Raw genomic sequence first — 18820 nt, 5'->3', positions numbered from 1 at the left:
GCCGTAAAGTGCGAAGGAATCCCATAAACATTTATGCCTTAGATAGGTTTTTTATATTTAGTATTCGCTGGGTATGACTGAACCAGTGCTGGAGCTGACTGGCAATAAGTATATCATGTTTTGGCCAAACACAAAACTCATCTCCTTCACGAAAAATGTTATTTTTTTTAACGTAGCATAACCATAGAGGTCGAAGAGGTTGAACGGTCTTCCAAGTTCAAAGGAGCTTTGTTCACGCTCTTCCCACGTTGGGTTTTAAGCTCCGCTTTGCAATCTCCGTTTCTATTTTCTATCCGGGGGTAGGCATGCGGGTGAAAGCGTGATACATCTTCATCCCTTCAATTACGTTTCTCGTGCAGCTTAGTCACGGCACAAAATGGTGTCTCAAATAGCGCGATAGACAAAGGAAGAAAGTGGCTGAAAATTACATAATTTCTTTCCTATAAATTGCCTGTTAGGTCTGTGCCTTTCAATTTAAAAATAATATTTAGTTTGACAATGGATATAGGCAGCGCCAGGATCTAACGCAATGGCGGCGAGGCATTTTGTTCTCCCGGTGAAGCGGTTGTTTACACAGTAATTACCCGTGGGCAGATACTTACGGAGCATTCATCACAAAAGACCACGTGGTAGGTCACCGGAGTCGGTGTTTCTATATATAAGGTTGTCTTGGCTGTGGGTGTCTTGAGCGTATACATTGTAACCATTTCAATGCTTGTATCGCGTGCCTTTTTGTCGCTGCTAACTCGTGATGTCAAACCAAAAGCTATAATCATTTTTGAAGAGAAACTCCAGCCATCGTGGACTTTCATTTATTTATTTCGATGAAGCACGAGGGGCTCGTGTATCTAAAGTCATCCTGTTGAAAACAGGGAATGGTGATCCAAAGGGTTAAGGTCACAGTGGATCTTCCTCTTCTGGGGGCGACAATCCCCATGGGGGGGTATATACCAGTCCCCTCTTTTCCGGAAGGCTATGTAGTGCCGGATCTCCTAGGGCCCCCCCAATAGGGAAGACCCAATGAAGTCTTCAAAGAGTAATGGCGGCCAAAAGGCACAGGTCACCTGCTCCACCCATGAGGAACCCCCTCCACTGTGACGTTTTCAGTGAAGCCGTATCAAGTGAATCCAAAAATCTAAATCCACTCAAAAATAACTAAAAAATAATGTATACATTACCCCTCCACCACCAGCCGTAGGTCAGGGCAATTTAAGCGAGAGATGTAACAGCGCCATGATCTAATATGGGGCCCCATATTCATTCATTTATTTATTTATTTGCACAGTTTATTTTAACCCCTTAAGGACGATGGGCGGTCTCTAAACCCATTGAAAACAATGCATTTTGAGCCCGTACATGTACGGGCTTTGTCACTAAGGGGTTAAGGCTGATTTAGTCTGGAAAACCAAGTTGAAAACCGCACGACATAAAATGTTTGGATTATGACGGCGTTATTGAAAGTTTTATGGCTCTGTCCTTATGTTTGTGTCGGGGAGGCATGCACGAAAGTCCTCTAAAGGAGGCAAAAAGGATGAATTACTTTTATTTGATTGTATCTGCAAAATAAATGCCAGAATAATTACAATGCAGTAGGGGAATCATTCTACGGCTCTGGTTTTATGTGCGCCAATATGCATTTAATTCAAACAAATCTTTTTATGCGAGTTGTACGAGCATCTTATTTCAACATTCTGTTTGTAATAATAGCTGTAAACTTAATTTCCATACTACAATGAAGCCTGGAAATCTATTTATAAAAGAATATTGTGATTTTCTCGGAAACGTCTTACTTGATTGCCTGTAAAGAAAGAAAAGCCAGCAAGTTCTTTGAAAGTTTGGAACTTGTGTGTTTGCTTGATTGATTTGGGGTCCTAGAATAGGTGATTTACAAAAAAAACACATAAAATTGCTGTGGACTTAAAGGAGCTGAGGTTTCCACACTTTATAAATATTAAAAGAGTAATAAATATCACTAATAAATAATGTAATAAAGGTATTGAATTTATTAATTTTTTCCTGATACCGAGGTTTTCTTAGTCCACTCTTCCGAGGATTTTAATGCCGATTTTATTATTATTATTATTATTATTATTATTATTATTATCTTTTATTTATATAGCGCCAACAGTTTACGCAGCGCTTAATACAATACAGATATTCAAGGGGTCTGACAAGACGAGAATTGACAGACGAAGACAAACCGAAATATTAGGTGGAGAGAGCCCGGCTCACAAGCTTACAATCTTGAGATACGCAAGTCAATGGTTGAAACCATCAGAGTAAACACACGTTATGGCGCATGTTGGGTATTTTTATACCCATAGATCTTTTTTTTAACCAAATCTTCAAAATAATTGCATCATAAACAAAGAAGTGCTAAAATGAGCAAATTGGCGCTGATCTGAGTTATTATACAACAGTGGGGGAAATTTAATTTTTTTTTTTCTAAATTTAAATTATAATTTTTTGTTTCTTAAAAAAATACTAATATATATATATATATATATATATTATAAATATCTAAAGAATAATCTAACAGAAATGGATATTCTCATGCATGTCGTCGATTTCCCTTGAATATGCCCCCCCTCCCTTCCCAGTCTCCTGATATTTGTATGTTGCAGACTGAAATGGATCGTCTCGACTTTTGGGGCCCATTACCGTTCCTAAGAATTCCATTTACACCTTATTGTTTGTCTTATTGCTGGAAAATTCAGGTGATTCATCATGCCCGAGGAAGCACCTGATCCCAATTCTCTTGATATCACACTCTCTATGTGACAAGAATATAGCTAGCTATAGCTTTCATATCCTGACAGGCCAAGGTGAAAACACTTTTGGGGATTTAAGCTTTGCGTTTATTGATGAATACCAATTGTATATATATATATATTTTTTTTTGGTTAATGTTTGTGTTCTGCTTTCTCCTAACAGCCATCTGTCTGCTGAAAAGGGTGTGGAATTACTGAAAGAAGTAGCCGTGCTTCTAAAACAGCAAATGAACACATTCAGTGATATCAGGTAGGCACCGTTATCTTCCCTTTTTAATTTGATGACACATATAGATACATTTGTTAAGGTTGAAATTGTATCGGTGTAAAGATGTTACAGCGGCTAACTCGTCAGACAGGAGAGCCTGCCGAGTCGCTTGTCCTTTGGCGGGTCTCTTCGTGGTAATGTCTCATAATTTTAGTTCCCTCTCGCTATAAGTTAGTATATCACGCTAACCCATCCCGCAAGAGTCGTCTAGAACCAAAACAGGAGATTGAGTGGCATCTCATATGGCGATCAGGACATTTATTTTTTTCGATAATTCCACAAATTTTCTAAAATTTAAGACTTTCCCAATAGGTGCTCAATGTAGGGCAAGCGATATATCAATAGTTCAAGTTTTTACGTTGATCAATGAGACAATGGAAATACAATTGAATTCACAGAGTGCATCTGAAATTGAAGAATACTCTATTTTTGCACGGTATAGTAAACTTTTTGTGTATTAGGGTAATTTGGTAAATGTAGTTAATTTGTTAATATTTTTTAAAAAATATATTATATATTAACAGGTATATTCAGCATTTTGGGTAAAAAAGGTGGTTTTGTATATGAAACATTTTTTATCTATATGACAGAGTTTAAATTATTTATTGGCTAAAATTATTCATTCATTCACAATATTTTTGTTTAATCTTAAAGCTAGGAAGGTTTATATTATTTATGGTAAAATAAATATATTCATCTACCTATCTACCACTGTTAATGGTATTTATGGAATGGAATAAAACGGTAAGTAGGATGCCACGTTGCCTATTCGGTGGCATTAGTAGCCTTAGAGGTACTGTCATTCTGCTCAGACTTTAGACGTAGTGTACTGATCACTCATCACGTACGGATGATTCAGATATTATGGACAGAGTCCAGAGAAGGTTTTGATAAAATGTTACATAGGTAGAAGAGAAGGCTGGAGCTGAGCAAAAGCTTGAGCCGTACGGACACTCATGGGACCAAAATACTTCATGAGAGATGGATTTCTCCACTTTGATAAACTAGGTTGACTCAAGCCAATAACGGCTTCCTCGGCTAAAATGCTGAATGATAATATTATATAATATAATAAAAATTACAAAGAAAAACCTTAATTTAGAGGAAGCAATACTTAAATACAGTTTATAGGGTAATTAACTCTAGTGTCTATTAAGTGTATATCATCTGCATATTTCATAATGTAAGTGTATCCATTTATTTCCCTTTTCTATCATGCTTATGGTCCGGAATTACTACAGTCTGTGACTTGTGTCAGCATTTTGCGTAAGTCTAACAACTGTGAGATTATATAGATCCATGGAAAACTCATTTTCTTTGCCTTTGCATGATAAATGATATTAAATACAATAATCTTGTTCAGAGCACCAGCGATGTCCTCGAAGAAGTGGCTAATATGCCTTTGCCTGTGGCTTGGAAAGGAATAGCGCAGAAACCATATTGCTCTAATCAGACTGTGTTTGAACGCAGCCCGGGGATATAGGAGATAAAATAAATGATGTAATATTTGGAGAAAAAAGAGAGAGAGAGAGAGAGAATCATAGTGAATGGAGGAGAAATGTGCTAGTCTTCCAGAAAATCCAACAGGCAACAATAATTCTCTTTAAGTAAATTACAGCGCTAAGTGTATATTATCGATATTAATCATGCGCTTATAGGTCGATTAAATAATATGCTGCCACGGTCATAACACCAACATTTTAACAGGGCTATAGATGCCATTATTTTAAGGGTAAGTTCTAATCCACCCATACATTAACCATGTGTATGTAAAGGACCGTATTTATAACAGCCCACAATATTCATTGATAAATCTGATGCGATAGCAGTAGTGATTTCCATGGCGATTTTCCAATATCTAGAACTTTGATATTTGGTCTTAATATCAAAGTGAGTTCCAAACCAAAGGTTTTAATTAATCACCCCTTGATGTAAGGTAAGCATGTGTATCACCCCAGAACCTTAATATATATATATATATATATATATATATATATATATATATATATATTAAAGCTGATAAAAAATACTTTTAGTCTTAGCTTAAGATGTAGGCTGGTCCTATACACCAGTAGGGAAGTAAGGGAGATGCGGCGAAGGACAATGGGTGATGTTAGTATAGGACAGAGTCACATTCACTGGCTCCTTGCAAAAGGTGCTTCTCTAGCCAAATGCCTAGGGTATAGTTTATAAGAAATCCAAGACCACAAGAGAGTGAATCATAATATTGAGATAACATCTATAGCTTTTATCGGAGAATAATTTGCTTTTGTGTAATAGAAAACAGAGAATAATATTCGCTAGGGCAAAATTTTGTAAAAGTCATGGAAGATGAGTGTTTGCCACCCGACTGTTGACTTGTAGTGCCTTGAGTCTTTAATGTTTATTGCTTAAGGGCCAAGGCAAAAATCATCTCGGTCAAGGGCAGGCCATCATCTTTTGTGTTTAGAACTGCCATTGGCTAGACAACACCTGAAGGCAATAGTTAAGGCAATGATGCCATCTGAAATCTCCCCAATTCCTTTTGAATTATAAAGTCTTATTGATAATGATGATCAACCTCTCTCAATCCAAACAGTAGGGCGAGCATATAAATTGCTGTCCCCGGGGTCTTTTTTTTTTGTAAGAAAATTGTAAGAATTTTTCAAGCATATGCCAAGCCGTCGCCTACACTGAGCACATTGCCAGAAATGTTGATAATGTCGCTAAAGGTCAAATATTTGTTGTATGGTGATATTTAGTCTTCGGAAAAAATGTTTATTTTTTTTTTACTGGAAATGTCTGACAGTTGCAGTTTGCATTTGGATATTATGTCATAATAGAGAATATGGGAGATTCGTTAACTGAGAACACTGTTAGGAATCGTGCAACCAATGGAATGAATAAAATAAGTCTGCTCCAGCAAAGCTCTTACTCCAACAGAGTGACGACTTTACACCTAAGACACCTGTAATATGTGTATATTTATTTATCACTATCTTTTGTTTGACTGATTCTGTTTGAGTTCATTCATATATTTAGGACCATTAGTATGGCCCCAAATTTTGCATCTGTGGGCAGACTTTTGGTTTTGTTTGGCTAATGTTTTTTTTCGACAATCTTCTGGGGTTACATCTCCCACCCTTTGAGTTCAAGAGCATTACTTGTAAACATGAGAGGAATCTTACACAGATTGTAGTTCTCCACACGTTGAATCGTCCACTTGTGCCAATGGACCAAAATTTGGATTCAGACAATTTTTTCTTTTTGTTTTTTTGGTCCACTTTAGTTTACTGCCAGTTCAGACCAAAACCAGAGGGCTTTTTCCATTTGGAAACAGAATTTGTTGTCATTCACCCTCAGTCACTCTCACTCACTCACTCTCTCATACTGTCATTCACTCTCTTTGTCTCAATCGCCCTACCTTCTCTGCCAACCACTTCCTTGTCCCCTCCTCCTTTTCTGCAGCTCTGCTTCTTCACTTGCATCTTCATGTTCTTCTGTCTTCTTTTTTCGTCCGCTTCTCCCTGGTAGCTCCATTAACCTGGCCTCATGGAGAACACCCAGCCCCCCAATGGAGGAATGGTGGAGAAAGATTATTGTATCTACACCTCTTTCTTCGCAAATCCGTCTGCATTATTTTTGCCTGTTGGAGTATTTCTGTAAAAGGATGGAATCGCTCGGGACAGCCTCTCCACCCTTCTTCCAGCCGGAGGAGAGAGGCACTTTTGCAGAAGTACTCTAGGAGGCCTGGTTAACGGAGCTGATACAGAGGAGAAATGGATGAAAAAGGAAGACAGAAGAACAAGAATTGGGGAGAGAAGAAGCAGAGCTGCGAAAAAAGGCAGACAGGGATATGGAGGCAGTGGAGCGGAGAAAGTAGGGAGACCTTGACACAGTGCATGAGACAGTGTCTGAGAGTGTGGCATAGAGTTCGAGTGTGAGAGAAGATGAGTGAGAGTGTAAGAGTGAAAAAAAACAACAAAATGCAAACGGACATTTGGAGCTCTTTGCTTCGCTCTCGTTTGTTTCGTTGAGGGTCCCTCCTCATTTTCAGACATTCGTACGCATTAAGGAAATTTCCAAATCTTGTTAAAATCAAAATTCAACTAAATGCCCCTTTAAAATGAGACCTAAGTTAAATAAGATATATGTGCGATATATGCTCTTAGGCCTACATTTCATTCTTTTTTTTTTCTTCTATCTTGTTAAGTGTTACGAAGTGTACAGAATTGCGAATGAGAACAGGTACTGCCTTATCGCTGGGAATAAGCTGACAATCCCGGCCTAAAACATATTAGGTTATTTTTAAAAGCAGGTTGAAATATGGCAATTGTTGCCTATGTAATATGTAATTACAAATTGCAACCGAATAGCAGATAAACTGTATTTTGTAGAAATACTACTTCTTAATAGGTTTTGTTAATGGTTATGTAGCTGTCAAATGATATCCATTATTTCTTATTACATCATTAAAGACCATTAAAATGACATTAGCCTGCTGATGTAATTACGCTAGCAGACTTAAAATGAGTATGGCCATGATTTGATAATCTAATTCTAAGTGTCTTTTTGGCCTGTTGTGATTGATAAGGAAATAGAGTCCCGTTCGTGTGATGTAGGTGTCAACGCCGGCCTGCGTGTCTATTAAAATAGAATAAATTCTAAAACGCCGTGATGGTTTATGATTTTTATTCACAACGGTCAAACGGCCTTTAAATCCCAATTTAATCCATTCGCCCGAAGAACGCATAAACGTTCCGTTGTACAAAGAAATTAACCCCTCAAGGACAGTGGGCAGTCCCCAAACCCATTGGAAACATTGCGTTTTGAGCCCGTACATGTACGGGCTTTGTCATTAAGGGGTTAAATGGAAATTTGTCTGGTATAAATTCTGGATAGGATCTTTCCAAGATGACAAAGCACCGCATATAAAACATAATCACGGACCTAGGATCCTTTTGTGGTGATTGATTGAAATTGACGTGCTGCGGCTGTCCTCACTAGACTAAGATTTGCAATTCTCGAGCTCGTGGCAAGGCATTTGTAAAGATTCTGCCTCTGTTTTGCTAAAGGCTCACAGGCGATCGACCGTGCCCTGCCGGTTTCGGCTCCTGCAAATGTTTTCTATCCTCTCCTCATAAGATATACTTTGTGTTTAAAACAGCGCTGTCAATACATAGACGCGGGAGGGAAAAGAACTAGTCAGAGGAAATGCGACCAGTAAACTACATTTAATTCAATTATTTATAACTACTTGAAGTTTTTTGTTAGAATGTTGTTGTTTTTTTGTTTTTTTTATATGGCACAGCTTTCATTTTCCTAATAATTTTAAATCTTGACGTTCTCTCTCTTTTCCTCACCTAAACCTTACAAGGGCTGCCCCAACCAATCAGCAACAACCAGCAATTTAACAATAGGAGAGAGCAGTGATCATGAAGATCCTGGAACAGGAAGTTAGGACTGCTCCTATGTTATTACATGGGTTTTTAATATATATATTATATATATATATATATATATATAATTTAGAATTTAGTTTGAAAGTGACAGACCTGCATAATAGTGGGGGGACTCATTACTTAAATAAAGGGCTGTTATATACATTCAAGTCTTTGAGTCTGTCTGCATATGTCAAATCAATACAATTTGTACATCATAATAATAATATAAGCAATAGAAGTGATTTACTTACATTAAAAAAAAACAAAAAAAACACTCACTGGTTTATCTGCTACCAAGACCTTCAGCATGGGCATGGAACTTCGATTTTAATGTTTTTATTTCCTTTTTTTTTACAGAAGTCATACTAATACATAAACCATTTACGGTTTCATTAACATGTATGCTCAAGATATTGTTTTTTTTTTACTGTTGTATGTAACCGAATGCATATGATGTCATGTTCCATTTTTCATTATCAATGATATTGCGCCGCTTATTTGTGGAAAAAAGATCTGCTGTTCTCGAAACAGAAATGCAAAAAAAGCTTGGAAACCCGATCATCATGTTGAATTTTGAGCTTGTTCTATGACACGATCTCCGTACGAGCGATAAACACAACATGTCGCGGGTCACAATGCCCATGTGACTTTCACTTTAAGTCAACATGTCAGATGAGCGCGTTCGGGTTTGTGTACCGTTCTCTCAGTGTTTACCCTCTCACACCTCAAATAGCTAATCAGGCAGTGGATTAAATGCACTCAACCTCAACGCTAGACCAGCCTTTCGTCTTTCCACTTCATCATGCTGATTGATTATGACATCTGGCAGCGCTATAATAAATGAAGGAAGTATTGGAAGCCTTAGGGATAAGTCAAGCTGGCTGCCAGGTTTATATATGTGTCGAAACTCAACCATATTCTAGGTAACTACAGACATCTATTCTTAACTTTTATTCGATCCGACATCAATATACTGCTCTGCGGTGCATGAACCGCCGTCTCGATGCACAAGACCTCTCTGAGTTTCAATATGAAACACTATATCTGCGAAATTAAACTTGTTCTAAAGCCTCAATTTGTATATTATATGCCCCCATGACCATAACTGCTGCTGTTTTGGGTATATCAAGCGATACCGTTCAATAATACTCAAGAAGTAATTTTAAGCAATATTTCCCCATTGTGACATTATGTAGTCATTAGATCGTTATGTGATGTAGTTTAGGCAAATAATCGTTAACCGCTAAACGAAACATCAATATTAATATGAAATTCAAACTCAAATGAAATACTAATTGGTAAGTTAATTTAGAACTCCTATCAAAAACTGTTACAGTTTCAATGTGTGTTGTTGATGTCATACTGAAATTTTATAGACAAAAGTATTTTTGACATTTTTAATTTAAAAAAAAAGACAAATATTTAGCCTCTTTCATCCAATAGATGTTCCTTCTATTTTTATAGAAAGCATAGATTAACTTTTTGCCCTCTAAATATAAAGCGATGTAACAGGTGCTTCATTGTTTCCCACAACGTGTGTGGGGGGGATTAATATTAATATACGTCAAGGGCATGATGGAACCAAAATCTAAATCATTTTGATTTGGATACTTTTTATGGCAATCGTTACATCCCCCTCTGACGTTATAGATGCCCTAGGGCAGTGGTTCTCAGCCTCCCTAATGCTGCGACCCTTTAATACAGTTCCTCATGTTGTGGTGACCCCCCAACCATAAAATTATGCCATTATATATTGTGTTTTCCGATGGTCTTAGGCGACCCCTGTGAAAGGGTCCAAAGGGCTCGCGACCCACAGGTTGAGAACCGCTGCTCTAGGACTTTGATAGAGTACCGGTCCAGTAGCCCAATGGTATTTTATATTTGTTCTATCAGAGATTGCAGGACTTTGAAATCCTGAAGGCATCTTGCTCCTATCAAACTATTTCACCCAACTCAAATGAGAAGGGATTTACGAATGTAATGTAATATTGTAATATAATATGAATATCAACAAATCTGAGGTTTTGGCATGTCACCATAGGGAAAAGGGAAGATATCACTAATGCTTTATTGATCTACATCCCTACTAAATATATCGATCACATCACCAATATCATTATACAAGAACAAGCCCCCTCTATCCTTAACACGGAACATATCCTGCCCCCATCTATGTTCACTTTTTAAGATTTTAGTGACTGCGTCATAGAACATGGATTCAGGATATTGCCAATGAAATGAATTATGAAATGATATATGGAGAAAGCACCGCTAATGATCAGATGTGGCAGTTGTTGTAATTGCCACCTTCAAAGGATCAACTTGTATACCAAGAAACTTTGAGTCCCTGCAACATGGGGTGCCTATGTTATGCCCATTTTTCAACTATAAACGTCCGACAATAAAATGCTCTGAACGCGCTCCTTCTCATCTAACTCAGCTCTTCCATATATTCACACATTTTCCAAGACATGCGAGCAAGCTGATATCACAAGAATATCTGATCTCTTCTCCAAAGCCTTTCCATTAAGTTAAGGAGAGAATTTCTTTATTATGAACATGGTGCATTTCCACTTTTCAGTCCCTCGTACTATCTGAAAAAAAAAAAAAAAAAAGCTTTCAAGATGTGAGAAAAGGTCACAGGAGAAACCTTGGCCATGGAAAGACGTTTTGGAAACCACTTACATAATTTAATACTCAGGTGCGGTGGAACTGTGACAGGTTGTAAATGTGTCGGAAAATGTGAACTCTTCCTTTACCATCTAAAAACAAAATAAAATTGCAGGTTTTTTTCTTTTAGAAATTGGAACATTTCAATTATTTTCTGCCATTGGTGGATGTTATTGAATGTGATCACTAACTTTGGTCCGCATGGTGGCACCCAGCCTAGGGGTAAACCTAAAACAAGCAGCCCAACATTAATGTTGAATAGTAATTAACTTTACAATAAACTTCAGGCACTATACATAAAGTCTATAGAAGAAGCTCAAATTATATTTATATAGCCATACTGAAAAATACAATTTAAAGAAATGACTACATTGAACACTATATATATATATATACAATTTTTGTTATTATTCCTTTCTAAAAAGTTCTATAGTCAGTACGACCGCGTTTCACATGTTCAATGTATAATGATATCCTTTTACAATAAAAAGTAGATTTCTTCCAGAATTCTTCTGTTCTCAGCCTTTTTCTCCTTTTATATCAGGGACTTTTCAGTACCCATTGAAGTGATTATTCTTTCTTCCTTGCACAGCAGGAGGAGACTTCACAACAGGAGGTCACAGGGGTGCATCCCAGAGGTGCAGACACAAATGTCGATTCTCCAATCTCCCGGGGACCCACTTATCACTCCATACATAAATCCATACTAATTCTTTTGCTCGTTGCCGTGGCTACTCTCTACTGTCGCCCTCCATGAATGTATTTCCACCGAGCTAAATAGGAATCCAAACCATTGTGATGCAGGGTACATTGTATTTCATTTTAAAAAAAAATCAAAAAAAAATCTGCCCACACTCTTTTTATTTAAAAAAGACAAATGACACAAATGTGTCTTTTTGAAAAAGTGTACATTGACGTATTTAGCTATTTACACTTCGTTCTTAATGCTCATATCTGAAAAACCTGAACTATTAATCCTCTAATAGTCCATCATGATAATTCTATGTAAATGACGCATGGAACCATTGACTTGTTTTTACTTGAAGACACACTTGGATCTCCCGTAGACTGTGTGACCCTGAGTATCTGCCCCTTCCTCCTGAGATTGGGGCAAGAACCCTGAGAGTTCCCAGGTATGCTAATGTTGCCCCATATGATAGCATCCTTAAGTTTGGATGCATTCGGAAGAAAATTTGGAGTAATTTATGGACAAATGATGTCATTTTAAAAATAGCCTTAAAATTAGGCATATTTTGAGGCCTGTACATTATTTGAATTAAATAAAGAAACTGTTTCTGTTCTGCTTTTTTTTGGTAGTTTGGAGGTCAAATGTGTTGTTTGACCTAAAACGGTAGATCTTTAAAATACATTTGTTAATTTTAATGCATAGCTTACACCCTTTATCATTTGTCAATTGAAGAGTCTAGGCTTTATTACTTTATACATAGTTTATTGGCAAACAATTCACCAAACGAATGTTTCCTGTATATAATACACACTAATGGACAGAGATGGGTTAAATGACAGATTAATTTTTACAATTCTAAAATTCATTTTTTTCCACTAGAGGGTATTCTAGGCTTGACTGTACTTTTTGGACAAATTCTGTTACATTCTTTTTATAGGTAGTGAAATTTTTTTTTAAAATACACACTAGAGATTTAAGGCCCTGGAAAATGAATACACAGGTAAGCTGTATAGTAAAAATATGTTGTTATAGGTATTAATGTAACAAATGGGTTGGCTGCTATGGACGAGATTAGATATTGATCATGAGCCTGCAATTTCTCTATACATACGTAGATTTATTTTAAGCATAGGCTGTTAGGGAGAGAGCAATGCATTGCTAGTACAGATAATATGCAAAGAACAAGACACATAAATAGCTGAAAGTGGTGTATACCGACCACAAAATGATGGTTCATCCACACAAACAAGAGGTAAGAAAGTGTAGAAGACTATTTAGTTAAAGTAATATGCATTTCTTTGCAATTAAAGAGAGAGGGCGTGAAAGAGTGTGGGAGAGTAAGAGAGAGTGAATGAGTGACAATGATTTTTGTTTCCGAATGGGAAAAGCCCTCCGAATTTTATCCGAACCAAAAGGACAGGAAACACAAATATTGAAAACGACATAAAAAAATGGAACGGAAAATTTGTTTTTGGTTCATTTGCATAAGTCTAGATTCTAAACTTTGTGTTTTGGGGACTTCAAATGAAGTAAAAAAAAAAAAAAAAAAAAGGAAGCCTGACCAGATGGACATGGCAAGAGGCACAACAAAATACGTACTGTATGGGCAAACAACTCAAAATATAAATCAAGTCATAATTGTAAGAACATAATGAGGTCATAATGAAGATAATAGTAATAATAATAATAATAATAATAAAAATAATGATTTAATGAGTATGTAGATTTGCCTCATATACTGTTTGTATGGCTGCATGTAATTATCATTGAGCAAAAAACCCCAAAAAACCTGTTACATTTAATTAGTAGGAATTGCGAGACGGGCTTGGGGAGGCAGTCCAGCGGGCGGCTTATGGGGTTTAGGCTATCGGCCTAATCAGTCATGCATTTACCCCACCTATAACATATCCTAAAGCAGTTTGGTATAGGATTTCCCACCTTCCACATTTGAATAGTAGAACTATTATAGAAAGTAATTGGTATCGCAGTCGACATTGTTTTTACATTACACTTGCGGCTGAATTTTTTTTTTACTTTTTAACGAGGAGGTGATTTGTAGCTATTTCCCTACTTATTAAAGAAACCCTTAAGAATTATACGTGATGGGCATTGTGATCACAATAATTTGGCACATACCTTTTTAAGTTCTAAAGCCATTGTTGGTTGTTTGTTAGGTTATAAATAACCATTTCCCTCTCCTTTATGTAACACTTTAAAATGATTATACCTCTGACTGAGAAAATAGCAAGTTGTTCCTAAGAGATTTTATTTTCCAAGTGGAAAACGACATTTTATATTAACGTTATGTGCTGTCAGGTAGTTGACATGCCAACTGCCTTTTGGCGTTCGCTGTCACTAAAAAGATACGTGATAATATGTATTCAATCATGACCTCAATATGTGTCCTTCACTACCAAACTATGCTTCACCTACTGACCCATAATTGAAATAACGTCTAGTAAATGTAAATTTTCCAGAAAAAAAATGTGCCTGGCGTAGTAGCCCATATAACATTGTAGCTGCTGTCATTAGTCGAGATTTATTGGTGCAAATTTCAGATATATGTGCCAGAGGGGGCCATGATCCCCAAAAAATTATTGTGCCCACCATGTCTCTCTCCAACTGAAATGCCGTCAGTGCATTGGCCATACTGGATAAGCCAGCCCAAAGTAAAGGGGATGTAAGATCTTTTTATACGGTGCTCAGCACTGAAGGAGCACGTAATGTGATGGAGCAGAGAGACACGATTACACTGGTGGGGTGTAGGGAGAAAGGGAGAGAAGAAAAGAGATAGACTGGGAGCTAATGATAAAGAGAAGAGATGGTGAGAATGGGGAGAAGTATTGAGAAGGGGGAGATATTGAGATAAGGAGATAGGGTAGAGATAAAGAAAAGGAAAAGAGACAAAGATAAAGAGGAGGAAAGATGAAAGGTAGAGAGAAAAGGGAGAGATAAAGTGAAATAGGAGGAGATAAAGAGAAATGGAAGTGATGAGATAAAGAAAAAGAGGAGAGATAATGAGAAATCAAAGAAAAGGCGAGAGATAAAAAGAGAAAAGGTAGGGAGAAAAGGGAGAGAGATAAAGGAGGAGCACTAGAGAGGAGGGGATATATATATATATATATATATATATATACACAGAAAGGGCAGAGATAGGGATAGAAAGAAGAGAGATAAAAAGGAGAGAGAAAGAGAAAGAAGGGGAGAGATAATCAAAGAGAAAAAGGAGTGCTAAAGAAAAAGGTAGAACTTAAAAGAAAGAGGAGATAATGAGAAAGAGGGAATAAACAGAAAGGGGAAAGTAAGTGAAAAGGGAGAGATAAAGTGGAGGAGAGTTAATGGAAAAGGTGAATCAAAGAGAAGAGGGTGAAATAAAAGAGAAAGAAGAGCGATAAAAAGGGGGGGCAAAAAATAAATGAGGAGGAGAGATAAAGAGAAAAAAAGGAGTGATAATAAGAAAGGGGATGATTAAAGAGCAAGAAATATAAAAAGGAGAGAAAAAGAGGGTTACGAGAAAGGAGAGATGAGCAGAAAGGAGAGAGATAATGAGATGAGAGATTATGAGAGTATGTTTGTATGTTGTCCTCATACAACTACTGCTATTTTGTGCCAAAGACTATTGAAGCAAATGTAATAAATAATTAAATCCATTATATGGGAACCTATCTGTGACTGCCTTTGTGTCACATGTTACTTAAGCGTTTCTGGTGAAAAAAATATGAATAAGGCAAAGTTTGACATGACTAAAGAATTACTGGAAAGTGTTTGGGCATTCAGCAGCTATAGGAATGGAGTTTCTAAAGCTACATTTAGTTATGAAAGTGTTAAATTAAGCGTAATAGATCATTTTTTTGTGTGCAATTCCCTGCCGTGTTTAATGTGAAATCTGTAGCTATGACTATTTTAGGCAGATCGCTTAATGAGAAGCCATATAGAGGACATTAGCATTTGGAACACTGTGGGCAGTTTTTTTTATCAAAGGGAATAGAGAAGTATTTGATCATTTCTACTTTGTCCAGAAATATCTCTCTTCTTTTATCATAGGTCATTGGACAAATATGAGCAAAATCCATATTGCTGTGAAAGATGATAACATAAGGCAGTTGAAAACATGTGCCAAGCGCTTATAACCTTTCGGTTTACCAAGTGTGCAAGAGTAGAGCTACGAATAAGTTAAAATGCACTTATAGAGTGAAATTACTATGGTTCGTTCATCCTCTTGAAATGAAGGTTTGCAAGCATTGAATCACGAGCTGAGGAGTAGAACTGGAGTTGAGCCATAGCTTTGCCCAGTTGAGTTGGCGTGGGAGTCAAGCTGAGCCTCTGAGTCACGAGTCAACCTCCAAGAAAACCCAGGGAGATGTTCAGTTTAATAAAAAAAAAAAAAAAAAAACTGTCTGCGCTTCTTACCCTAATAAAGTTGGCAACAAATATATAAACATAATATAAATGAGAGGTTTTGGTTATATGAATTGGCCAAAGCATAATTAAGCTCACCCGCCACGTCAAGGCACACTCTCAATAGGGTGAGAACCTACTCTCACCTCCTACATAGTGGGCACACAAAACAGTTTATACTGCTACCAAAACCTTATGGTATGGTTCAGTTTAAGCCATGCCTTAAAGATGAGGCTCTCTATCATTTACTTTTGATGTCTATCCCCTACAAGAGCAAACTAATAAGAAGGGCCCAACCGCGACAATAATTTATTTTCACTTTACTTAAAGCATTTAATAACTATTAAAAAAAAATCAAATGTAATCAGTCCCTACAGCGGAAATAGAATACGTTCACATCGGGAGAAGGCAAAGGGGTCGCCAAGCATACATGGCAATCGTACATTCGTATTCAACAGACCTATTTTAAAACGGTTTGGATTTACCAGATAGTTGACACATCAAATGTTGCTTAAAGTAATCCCGAGGAGATCAATAAAATTAGGATTTATTGGCTGAATGTGAAGAATTCTGAGCGCTTTACAGAATAGTTTTGGCCTCAGGCGTAGGTATGATCATCAGATACTTTCTGATGTTTATGTTCATTTTTTTTTCATGCAAGAATATAAAAATGTCTGGCAGCTAAAGGATTCTATTTTATATCTTCTGTGCCTTCTAAAACAGTGAAAAATATTTTTTGGAGGAATAAATACATTGGGGTAGTATACAAAAAGTTACTTTTTTGAAAGATTGGTCTTGTCACAAAAGCAACTAATAAAATGGTCCAATCAGCATTTTATTGGTTGCTATGGTGATAAGGTAGACTATGTTTACCTCTATCTCTTCTGGTGGAATGACTTTATGGAGGGGTCTAGTCATGTCTAGAGTATGGACCTACACTATATGGACAAAAGTATTGGGACACTTGACGGTTACACGTAGTTGAAGGGGACATACCCAGACATTTTGGACAATTTGATTCTTCCAACTTTGTGGAAACATTTTGGGGAAGGGCCTTGACTGTGCCCCAGTGTACAGAGCAAGGTCCATAAAGACATTGTGTGGAAGTACTTGAATGGCTTGCACAGAGCCCTGACCTCAAACCCACCAATCACCTTTGGAACTAACTGGAATGGAGATTTGCGAGCCAGGCCTTCTCCTCCAACATCAGTGCCCGACCTCACAAATGCTCTCCTGAATGAATGGGCAAAACATTCCCACATAACTGTTCCAAAATCCCTGAAGAGTGGAAAGCCAACATCAATATTAAAGTCTATGTATTTAGAGTGCAATGTCATAAAAATCCCTGTTGGTGTAATGGTCCGGTGTCCCGATACTTTTGTCCACGTAGTGTAGCTCCAGACTTGGGATGGGAGGGAAATTGGTGGACTTGAACCTGACCCAGAGACCGAAGAAAACTCTTCACCTGGAGACTCTGGGTTGAACTCAAAGTTTGTATCTATGGTAATAAGACCTCTTTTCAAATTTTTACTGCCTTTTATCACTTTCTGTACGCAAGCAGACTTTGTAAATTGCTCTGGGAAAAACTTTTCAAATGAGTTCACATTCATCTGTTTTCATTTATTTTTTTTAGTGTATATGGCTCCACTGTCCTGTTCCAAGTGCGCGCCACTGTGCCAAATATTACAAACGAAGATGTGGCGATGACTGCAGGTACTGATATCCTATGATTATTTTCCATTTCTTGTGTTGCTTTTTTTTTTCTCTTAATATCGAAAGAATACGTTTGGATAAAATGTGTATTAACTAGTAAAATAGATATTTTTATAGATTAATTTCATTTTAAGCCAATAATATTGCGGAAAATTAAATTAAAGGATGTTTCTAAATTAAAAGTTGAACTTACAAAGCAATTGTTTAAGAAGGCAAGGAAAGGTACTTTTATTTATATACAAGGCTTGACGTGCTAAATAGTGTATTGATGAACTGATGTGGTTCACCAGGATTGTTAACAATTTAATTGCCGAATGGGGTAATGTATTGCTCTGTGATGTATTTAATGGATGTAATGTATTGTATTGCTCTGTTCCCATCCCCCTGGCCGTCAGAGGGTTACATTTATTAAGATTCTTCCCCGTATGACAGTCACCAAGGCTGAACACAAAATGTTTACTCGGAATTGATAAAGGAAAGATTTGCCCAATTTCCTTCATAAACTTTGGTTAGAGGCTTATCGTGGTATGTTGGTAAAGGGCTTTAGGGAAATTGCAGAATGCCGTCTGAGCTACTGAGCCGACACATTTAATGTGATAGGATTTACTTCGTCAACACTGTGAATGTGAAATATATACTTAGGACGTTCAAGAAGTATTTGAACATTCTACCGAGTAAGAATCCTTCCGAAAAACGTGTTTTCTTCTAAAAGACAAATTTGCCAGACTGTTTTAACCATTGGATTACGCTCCTTGCGTATGTCTTGTGTTCAGGATAGGTGGAGCCATGTGCCTATCCCATGGGTATTAGCCTCTGCTGCTTCTGCTTGGGTTAGATATCTTACTGACCATACTCAGGAATATAAAGTCTACGCTGTTTGGGATGGTCA

At 37.1% G+C, this 18820-nt stretch overlaps 1 protein-coding gene across 1 annotated transcript in view; it reads left to right on the top strand.

Moving 5' to 3' along the window:
• The window catches only part of PTPRN2 (protein tyrosine phosphatase receptor type N2), a 371264-nt gene that overhangs the window by 130505 nt on the left and 221939 nt on the right, over positions 1-18820 (top strand). Inside the window, exons 10-11 of the mRNA XM_053467055.1 lie at positions 2935-3021; positions 17852-17931. Coding sequence (XP_053323030.1) covers positions 2935-3021; positions 17852-17931 — 167 coding nt within the window. The remainder of the gene's footprint in view (positions 1-2934; positions 3022-17851; positions 17932-18820) is intronic.

Source organism: Spea bombifrons, chromosome 5 (genome assembly GCF_027358695.1).
Source record: "Spea bombifrons isolate aSpeBom1 chromosome 5, aSpeBom1.2.pri, whole genome shotgun sequence".
NCBI classification, from domain to species: Eukaryota; Metazoa; Chordata; class Amphibia; order Anura; family Pelobatidae; genus Spea; species Spea bombifrons.
This window is presented reverse-complemented; position numbering and strand designations above follow the sequence as displayed.